Below are 11043 nucleotides of genomic sequence, written 5' to 3' on the forward strand. Positions count from 1 at the left end.
AATGCTATATTTATTGATTTTGCAAAAGCATTTGACAAAGTTCCGCACATCCGCTTATTAATGAAGCTAACGGATCTTAACATAAACAGTAGTATTACAAATTGGATAGCTAACTTTTTAACCAACCGAAGTCAATCAGTCTACGTGAATGGGTACACATCCTCACTTTCGCATGTAAAATCCGGTGTACCGCAGGGTTCGGTCCTGGGTTCAATATTATTTCTGATCTATATTAATGACATAGGATACACTTTATCTTCTACCATAAGGTTATTCGCAGACGACTGTATTATCTACAGACAAATTAGTAACACGGAAGACAAGTACTCATTACAGGTAGACCTCGACAAACTTGCATTTGGTGTTGCCAGTGGCAAATGGAAATTAACGTTTCTAAAGCTAAGGCACTGATCTTCACGAGAACACATAATCCAGAATTCAGCTATTACACGGTTCAGGGAATCCCCGTTGAGAAAATATCCACATCTAAATATCTCGGACTTCATTTATCCTCTGATTTATCTTGGAACGAGCGCATTAATACCATAACCAGTAAGGCATCCAATACACTCGGCTTCATTAAACGCAACTCTGCTACTAAGTTATTAGCATACACTACGCTTGTTCGTTCAAAGGTAGAGTACACATCCATTATTTGGAATCTGCATCAAACCTATCTGATCGATCAGCTCGCAGCATTACAAAATAAAGCAGCAAGATATATCACAAAAATACTCGTGAAACTAAAGTGTTACGGACATCAAGGAATCACTTTCATCGCCCTCTCTTCAAAACCACTGACTAATAACATTGTTATCACATTTTCACGTGCTTTATCATAGTAGATCCCCGTTCCGCGAATCTTACATCAATGCAGCTCATACTATTTTTCAGCGTTTTGATCACCCATTTAAAGTGTAACCCCTTTTTGCTCGCACTAATCTGTACCGTCATTCACCATTACTTTTGGCAATATATCATTGTAATAGAATACCGAGGGACATTGTATCTGCCATTAACCATGATGTTTTTGTTAACAATTAAGTTGAAGGTTTTCCTAAATGTGTGATTATTTCTGTGTTGAGTGCCTACTTGCGTATGTTATTCTTTCTGTATATAATTATGTCACTGTCACTGTATCTTACCAATCTTCTTTTTCAACACGTTTGTAATTGTAACTGCCCCACCCCTATGTAATGCCCGAATGGGCCTTTAGGATATATGAATAAATGAATAAATAAATACTAGAAAGACCGTCAGTGTCCTTGGCATTCCTTGGAGTTGCTTACATACGCAAATATGAGTCTTGGTTTCAAGAGTAACGTACAAACGTCTTAAGTAACAATTACCAAGAATGCTACGCACTCTATGAAAACTCTGCAGTGAAGATTTTCCGCCCTAACATTTTTTTTGACAGGAAGGTTTATGGGCCGTGTCCCAAGTTTGCGTAACCTGCAGGTAATTGGGCAGATGAGAAGGGTACGGGACAAGTTTTGTTACTATTAGAACCCCTTGGGAAATTCCCCAGTATACGGTATTCCCCTGTGTCGCTATATATATATATATATATATATATATATATATATATATATATATATATATATATATATATATATATATATATATATATATATATATATATATACGCATCTATACCAGTGGCTAACCTCTTTCTCGCCAACTTTAATCACTGGATGTCAACGGTCAGATGTCTAGACCACAGGGCTGCTGTGGCAAGAATCTGGGCTCGCTACGAATCTGGGCAACAACTTGAGCCAGTGCGTGCGTAATTCTGGGTGTATGGCGCTTTTCTAATAACTTCTCTGAGGCGAGCGTGGGTCAATGATTATGTGCCACGGGGTATGTGCTGCTCCTCAATGATTCTTCTTCACGCAAAGTTTGGGTAATAGGCAGCTCGTCTATGTATGTACAGCTGAACGAAGAAGCAGGCCTTGACCCAAACTTAGGTAACAAGGTACATGTCGCCTACATGTCGCTCTCCAATAAACTTCTTTGTTTCCAGATTGAGTCATTGGATATTGGTCTCTCGGTTTGTGACGTCTTTCCTAATTATTATTATATGAAACATCGCAACAATCTCTTAGATACCTTAGCACAGCTTGTAATACCGTTAAAGTAATATAGCACCACCAAACAACGAACGAACCACCATTTCTTTAGTGTCTAGGGGTCCTGCTTTTCTATGGGCTGTTAGGATGTGCTGGATGTCCGCGTGATTCAAAAGAATACTTACGGAGAGAGCGGTGGTAGCCCCAGCTGACGTCAGCTGAGGAGTAAAAAAGATGTGGAAAGGGTTACTACTCCTATATACCTTAGTCTCAAGTCGTACATAACTATCAACTCCAGCACATTTTCCTCGATCTTAGGAACAATGCTACAGCATGAGTTTTAGCTATTTTGGGTCCGTAGGCACAGATCACTCACTTTTAAGTGACCGATGCCTGTGTATAAGGCCACAAGAGTCCTTGTTATTTACTAGTCACCTTTGGAACCCACCTTACGGGCACCGCGAAGACTTTCGTAAATTCTGTGATTGCGTCATGACTTCTACATTTGGCAATACTGTACTGGTGGGTTGGCAGAACCCTCGTGGGCATACCTAGATATATGGTTTTACATAAATCTAATGAGCGTGCTACAAAAACTGTTAAGGCACCAATTTTTTTGTGCATTTATTGGTTAAGTGATGAAGTCATGAAAAGGAATTGTTCGCATTGTGAATTTTTTTTTGCAGGGTGTTGGGGAAGGATTTTGGCATCTGTCGGTATTTTTTTACACAATTCAGCTGCCCTGTATATATAAAAAATGACGCATATTTATTATACCAACACATTGTCATTGCAAATCACATTACACAAACGTAATATCTGTATAGGTTTACTTTTAAACAAATTCAGAGCCCGTCCACCTTGTGAAGAGGAATGTACGACGAAGGTGGCAGTATGGTTTTCATATGTTGGGGTTGTCCTATGTTACGTATTTGCTGTGTTGAATTTGACTATTGTGTGTTTAGTATTCTGCGAATAAAGAGCCATTCAGTCATAGATCGCGGTTGTCATAATTTGCTTCTCGACTATTGTAACCATTGCCTCGTGATCACTGTGGTACACCGCAAGTGGCTAAACATTCACTGTGTTAATGTCCTTCCCGAAGATTAGGCGGATGAACGGTAGGTGACGTGTGGTGGGTACGGTGGCATCTGTTGAGCACGAGGTCGCTGGATCGAGTCTCAGTCATGTCGGAAGCATTTCAATCGGAGCGAAATGCGGAAACACCCGTGTAATTAGATTTAGGTGCACTGTAAAGAACCGCAGGGGGTCCAGATATCCGGAGGCTTCCACGACGGCTTGCATCATAACCAAATTGTGATTTTGAGAGGTTAAACACCATAATTTAATCTGTTTTACCGTCGCATCAGTGAAATACTTGAAACCAAAGCACGCGAACATGAAGTATCTACGCCCCGTCGTGTCTGCTCTCGTCGACATTGAAATATCCGATATTGACAATAGAAGCACTGTCGGCGGGCTTAATCTTCCCCAAGACGCCCACCATAAACGTTTCGATCGCGACACGTCCTGCACAGTCTCTTGCTCCACGTCTTCGGAGGAGATGCACTGCCTGGACGCGCCCACTGCCATATTATGCTGTTGCGCAGCACGCCAGCCATCAGTTACGGCCAACTCTCCGGCGAACCAAAGACGGTCGCGCACGATTGGTGGATAGAGACCGTGACGTTTTATTATAGCGCAACTACGCCAATGGGCGTAGTTACGCCAATGGGCGGCCAAAGAGCGCTCGTCGCGGTATTGCGCAATGTCGGGTAAGACACATGGCGCAAGTCTCTCTTGGGAAAGACGAATCGGAAAGAGGCGTTGGTGGTGGAGAGGAGTACAAATCATTGGTCTATGTCTACGGAGACCAGATCCACCAGAACCTAGCCATAAACAGATTCGCTGTAAAACTAAGGACCGTGCAACCAGAGATGGCAAATAAAATCGTACGTGTAAAATTACAGAAAGACGCAAGTATGCGGCGAAAAGGCGGGTATCTGGTATGCCGGTTTAGCATATTCTTACATGAACTAAATTGGAATGACTGTGCATTAATACTGTCTTCATTAAGACAACCAACCCTGAGCCACTGAGCCATGCGAGCAAGTCCAGCGCCGAGATTGGGGTACCTTTGGAATGTCAGGGCACGCACTTCCGGGCATCGCGATGGTCTATAACACTTCCCATGTAAATGCAATTGTTTGTGGATGACAAGGTGCCTCGTCGGCCCTTCCTTGCCTCCGCATATATATATATATATATATATATATATATATATATATATATATATATATATATATATATATATATATATATATATATATATATATATATACCTATATATATATATATATATATATATACTGTATATATATATATATACTGTATATATATTTATATATATATGTATATATATATATATATATATATATATATATATATATATATATATATATATATATATATATATATGTGTGTGTGTGTGTGTGTGTGTGTGTGTGTGTTGTGTGTAGTTGTACTTCGGATCTGGCGTTTACTGCATTCCAAGGAGTGCGGCGCACGCAGGCAAGCAATAAAAAATAACATTTATTTCGACGTGTTGGCCGGAGTCTGGCGGAATTCTTGATCAAGGCGGAACCCCGGCCGAAACGTGGAAATGGTATGTCTAGGGTTGCTTTTCTACCTGCACCCGCACCCCTTTCACCTCTCGACGCTACCGTGCGAACGCGCTCGTGTCACTGCTCCCGCGTTCGTCATAGTCATTAGTTAAGCAGCACAATGACGTTCCCAATTTTACAACGAAGCTGTTAAGGGCTTGTTCCTCTAGGATGGTGTCCGGGTGTAGACACAAAACTCTCCATATGTGGGCCGATCGTGAAGATAGTGCAATGCCGGGCCGACGTATGGCGGTGGTGCCATTAAATTAAATTATGGGACTTCACGTGCCGCAACCACTTTCTAATTACGAGGCACGTCATAGTGGAGAAATGCGGAAGTTCCGACCATCTGAGGTTCTTTAACGTGCACCTAAATCTAAGCACACGGGTGTTTTCGCATTTCGCCCGCATCGAAATGCGGTGGCCGTGGCCGTTCGCCATTAAGGGGCCCACATCGCTGTTCATTCTCCTTCACAGAGTGGAAGGGCACTGAGTTTGAATATATATATATATATATATATATATATATATATATATATATATATATATATATATATTTATATATACGCCTCTGTGCGTCCTCAAATCAGAAAAAAACACCAAAACCGATGACATGACGGATAGCGTTGGGGATGTCATTTGTACTTCTTTATTGAATGAAAAAAATATATAAAAATAAACGGAAAAAGTAAAGAGGAAAAACAACTGGCCACAGGCGGGAAACTTACCCACGTCTTCGCATAACGCGCGCGATGCTCTTACCGAACCTTAATGAGGACATGCGGGTTCTGATCGCAGCTGCAGCGAGCTGCTTTTTGAAATGCTTTTATCTTTAATTTCTCCATCATTTTTTTATTTCAGCGTGGAAGTACAAATATTATCGCCAAGGCGCTCCTCCGTTCCGCTGCTTGTTGGCATCTTTTGCGATGGCTAATGAAAATGGGGCCATGTGGTTTTTTCCTTCGCCTTTATATATGTATATATATATATATATATATATATATATATATATATATATATATATATATATATATATATATTGTTAAAATGCGAGAATGAAAATTATGCCAAGTGTCATACCGAGGCTTCATAAAACAAATTCGCCACCTGAATTGTCGCCTCGTCTGTGATGCTACATACGAATTCGCCAAACATGCGGAACCTTACACGCTGTGTGTCAAGCTGCGCCAGCTATTCTTCATAATAATCACTGTAGGAGTGATTCTCAGAGCAGAGGGAAATGGAGTGATTGCATGCCCGTATGGAAGTGAATTGCGTTACCGAATTGAAAGCAGCTCCGCAACCCTGTGGAAGAGTGGTTGATACCTACCGCGCGATTTCTTATTGCTTGAAACCACTCTTCTGGAGGCAAAAAAGTGAAATGCTTACCCATTATTCAGCCTCTGACTGCACCAGAAAAATCTTCTTCCTTCTCAAATTGTTGTCATGTATTATACACGCGCTTCCAGATGAGCATCCTGCCATTGGAGTATAAAAGAGGAAGAAATAAAACAGGAATGACAGCACCGTTTTCAAAAAACATATTGTCGAAAATCTTTGCCCTTTGTAGCTGTTTTGACGACCTCACGTTGAATTTGCTGAGCACGAAATGTCGCACTCTACTGAAAGTTTATATTGCAAGAACAAGGTTATAGGAAGCTTACATGGTGAAATGTGCTTCACACGGCGTACGCCCACTTTGCGTTCATAACTATGAGGTGGTTTTATTGACGGCCTCAGGTTTTCTTTGTCATATGTTGGTATCGGAACTTGCAGTTGATCTGCCCTAAAAAATTTCGCCAAGACCGAATTTGTTAAAAATTAAATCGATTTTTGAAGTTATGTTTCTAAGAGATGTGAAATTTGTATTTATATGCATTTTTGAAGGTCTCCTTGAAGGTCAGTTCCATCTGTTTTCTTGCTACTTGCTATTTCCCCGGGTGCAACTTGGTTTAGAGAAAGCAGACGCTGGCGCCTTTCGAGCTAAGATTGGCTGCCTCATAGCTTTGCGCGTGCCGGATTACAACCCTTTATTTTGCGTGGAACTTCTGGCAATCATTTTGATCCCCAGGAAATTGGGTCCTCCTAAATAGAACGTAACAGTTATTACCGATGCTTTTTCGGTTGTACATATTTAACTGATGCTAAGTGGTAGCAACTGCTAGGTATATTTCTGATATCTGTGCTAAACAGTTTGTCTGAAATCCACTTTGGCTGGCTCCCCCAGGCAAACCTTCTTGAATGAGTCCTCTGAATAGCTGGCATCGTTGACACTAAATGGTCCAGTTGTGAATGTTATATGAAGAAGAAGAAGACGCGCCTCACTCCAGCAGCATCGCCAACGCTCAATAATAGCCACAGATGCTTCTGTCAATGAAGAGAAGGCAGGAGTGGACGTTCTTTTCGAAATCGTTAAATTGGTCTTTGTCTCTGCGACTGCCCGACTAATAATTCAGGCAGAGCAATTGGCTATAATTTCAGCTGCACGAAATCTTCCCTCATCTGTTTATTCAACCATGATTACAGCGGACTCTATTTCCGCTTGTTCTACTCGATCAGTGCCAAATTGATCTGCCATTCTCCGAGAGTTTTCTTCATCTATCCACAAACATTTACACCTCGTCGGTTTGATATGGGGATCAGGACACATGCAACTCACTTTAGACATCGCAGCAGACGCACTAGCAGCGGCATCTCTTAAAGGCACGGTACTGCGGATCCTAAAACATTCGCATACGTAACAGCTGGAAAATTTTAAAAAATATATTCAAGAAGAACATGATAAGCCATATGTAATAAGTAACACCAAATTTGAGCACCTTAGATTCCCTTGGAGTATCACATGCTGTTCAACAAGAAACTTTGAAGTTTCATTCACTAGAATACTTTGCCGAATACCAAGGTTTAATTTTTATTCCGAAAGGTCTGATTTGTCACCTTCCCCTCAATGTTTCTATTGCAAGAAACCTGAAACTAAGGAACATTTCTTTATAAAATATCGTAGGTTCAACGTGCACAGACAATAACGTCTAGAATAACCCGTGCGCCTACATGGATTGTGAATCACGCTTCCTGTTACACTGTTTCTTGAAGAGTCTGCACTAGGACAATGGAACAGAAATGCATGTGATCCATATTTAATTTTGCAAGTGAAGCAAAGAGACTGCAATGTTAACTTTACCATTTTGCTTTCTGGTGTCTTTTGAGACGGTGCCTGACGCTGCCATGACATTTCTACTCGTAGCGTTCTTGAAGGAACGCACAGCCCGTAGAGCTCTTATGAATTGGTGGATGTTGGTGGAGTTATTGTGTCGTTTACACTATGGAGCTTGGAACCCCCCGCATTACGCCCCCCGTGACCGACAACGGAGACCCACCGGCGCCTTCGCCCCAGTCGGTCATCTGCACCGGGGTTTCTCAGTAACCTGACCCGAAGGCCTTCAGCGGCACAGATGGCACCTAAGTGGAGGATCGATGCTTTTTACTAACGAGTGAGCACACATAACAAGTGGGACGACGCCCCGAAGTTAACCAAGGTTATATATTATCTTACTGATGTTGCCCAACTCTGGCACCACAATCACGAGAGCGACATCCCGACATGGTCCACATTTAAGGTGTCATTCACAGAAATGTTTGGCCAACTATGCGCTGAACAGCGCTTGCGCGCCCGTGTGTCAAGGCCGCCATGCTTAAACTGATAAAATTAAGCACATTCTCAAGGACATCGATGACGCCGTATTCCAGATTATGCTAGCCAGGAATCCGCGCACCATTTCTGAAGTCATCTTATGTCAGGATTAAGATCAGTTGAAATAGCACACCTCATCTTGGCAGCCTCAGTCGTACCCCGACTCGCTATCAGTGTTGTTACCGTTCCCGAGCACTCTCCACTGCTTCAGCGGATCAAATATTTCGCGTGTGACGAAGCTGCCCGTCAATATTCCTTGGTCCTCTTTACTCAGGAGCCGTCATCTCGTCTGGCACCAACGCTCCGCACTCTCATTCTCATTCTCTCAGGTGCCCCCGTCGCTCACCACGAGCAGCCTGTGGCCGCGCCTCATACCTATGCGCAAGTTGTGCGGCCTGTGACCACCCCTATCACATATACGCAGGCAGTCCACCCTGTACGGGCACATCATACCTATGCGCAGGTAGTGTGTAGGCCTCCATGGCTGCCTTTGACCCTGCAACAATCGGAACTACTCGCCGCTCCTGCTGCACCTTGGGCTGGGCTGTACGTCAACAATCCTTGGCAGACGCTGGACAATCGTCCCACTTGATACGCCGTGTGCTCTCCAGGACCGGTCGATCCCTCTTGCCGCCATCGCTTTCGAAACTCCACCGACGCTGTCCAGCCTTTCCAGTATGGCAGTCAGCCCATGCGCCAATCCGCTCCTGGTCCATCACAGTGGTATGTTTGTGCCCACCTATCTGATTTCAGTCGCGCTGCTCAGCACCTCATCGTCGACGATCGCTCTCCCCAATGCGTCACCGACCCGCACCGTCAAACCAGGAAAACTTAGCGCGGCAGTTTACGAGGCAAGAAAAACGCCATCTTCAATCTGCCCAAGCCCTCGCTGCTCTCCTACTAATATGGATGCGATATTTCAAGACATAATGGCACAAATGAATAGGGACAAGGCAGAAAACATGAACGAGCTCTTCCCTGTTTTCAATCTCTTCTCTGTTCATCTGCATCATTCTTTCTTTATTATGGATTACCAACACGCCCAAGTGTCATTACTTCTAAAGCGCTATATTTGTCGAAGGTGTTTCTGCTTTTGCCCTTGCGCACACTGACTCAGCTGTTTCTGTTGTAGCCGCCAAACTGCATTATTGTCGCGCAAGGTTACCACGCCGGTCTCTGGCCTGTCGCTTCACACGCGAAGCGTGCAGCACGTTACACCTCTCGCAGCCTGCGCTGCCTTTGCGCTTATGCAGTGCATTATGTAGGCTGTTGAGTTCATTTGTCTTCCTACCTGCTCATTGTTGGGTGGGACTTCCCATCCTGTCATAATGCCGTCATCGACTGCGCAAGCGGTGAATTTTCGTGTGACGCACCATCCCACGAAGCTTTGATCGGCCGCCTTAACTGGAAGTGCGCGTGGACACCTACATTCTGCCTGGCTGTTTTGACCTGCGCCAATTCTGCTGTGTTGTCACCGATGCTACCGTCTTCTTCACACCGCCTGATATCTTCATGAGTCTAAAAGCCATGCCACTGCTTTTCCCAACGCTTGACATCGCTGCCGGCTTCAGCAATATGTTTGCTCACAACCGCCTTTCTGCATCTGTTACGTTGCTTGTCGGTGAATGTATCGGCCGCGTGGAAGACCTTGACCCTTCGTTCTTTGTTGCAGTGCCACGCGAATCTCACCATATTGACTCCAGCGAACCACATGCTCTTTCAACGCTTAAAAAGTCGTAGAGTTATGAGTTCTCGAGTTCAACCGTGAATACACTGGCCCCTGCCCAACACTTCGAGCTTCTTCACCTTCTACAACACTTTAAACACTTGTTCAATGTTTCGCAGCCGCAACTGGGCCGACAGCGGGAAGTGCGGCAGTACAATGGCACCGGTTTACGCCAGCTGTTGCGTCAAAGACTGCACCAGATCTCTGCCGAAGAGCGTCGTGTCATTGACGGCCAAGTCGAAGATATGTAATGCCGTTCCGTTATTCAGCCATCCCAGATTCCCTGGGCATCTCCTGTCGTCCTCGCTTGCAAGCACGGATCTAGTCACCACTTTTGCGTTGACTACCATCTCTCAAATAAGGTAACGCGCCAAGATGTCTATCCTTTCCCACACATCGACATCGCCTTTGACAGCCTGCAAAAAGCATAGGCGCGTTCTGGCTAGTCGCAGGTCCCGATGACTGATGCCGTTAACCAGAAAACTACAACTATTACCCCTGACGGTCTATATGGATTCAACGCGATGCCCTCTGGACTTTGCAACGCGCCTGCCACGTTTGAATGGATCATGGATAATACGCTGCGTAGCCTCAAGTGGGCTACGTGTCTACTCTACCTCGACGATATTTTGGTAGTGTGTCCTGCTTTACCGACCTACCTACTTCGCCTTAGACATGTTGGGACGTGCCTAACCAACGCTGGCCAGCAAGCAACCTCAAAAACTGCCGTTTCGCCGCGTGGCAGCTCACCATCTTAGGCTACACCATGTCGAAGCACGGCGTTCTTCGCGCGGCCACTGTATTCCCGAGGCCTACTAACATCAGTGTGCTTAGCAGCTCTGTGCGCCTGTGCTCATATTTCCGGTGCTTTGTTTGCAATATCGCATCCATCAG

The 11043-nt window shown here is 44.2% G+C and overlaps 1 protein-coding gene across 1 annotated transcript in view; it reads right to left on the reverse strand.

Annotated features, from left to right (window-relative positions):
- The window catches only part of LOC135914269 (uncharacterized), a 30537-nt gene extending 24364 nt beyond the window's left edge, over positions 1-6173 (reverse strand). The window contains exons 1-2 of the mRNA XM_065447046.1: positions 6122-6173; positions 2255-2287 (exon numbers count right to left, since the gene is read on the reverse strand). Coding sequence (XP_065303118.1) covers positions 2255-2287; positions 6122-6125 — 37 coding nt within the window. The 5' untranslated portion in view covers positions 6126-6173. The remainder of the gene's footprint in view (positions 1-2254; positions 2288-6121) is intronic.
- Between the last annotated feature and the right edge of the window lie 4870 nt (positions 6174-11043).

The sequence above is a fragment of the Dermacentor albipictus genome, chromosome 8, assembly GCF_038994185.2.
Source record: "Dermacentor albipictus isolate Rhodes 1998 colony chromosome 8, USDA_Dalb.pri_finalv2, whole genome shotgun sequence".
Lineage (NCBI taxonomy): Eukaryota > Metazoa > Arthropoda > Arachnida > Ixodida > Ixodidae > Dermacentor > Dermacentor albipictus.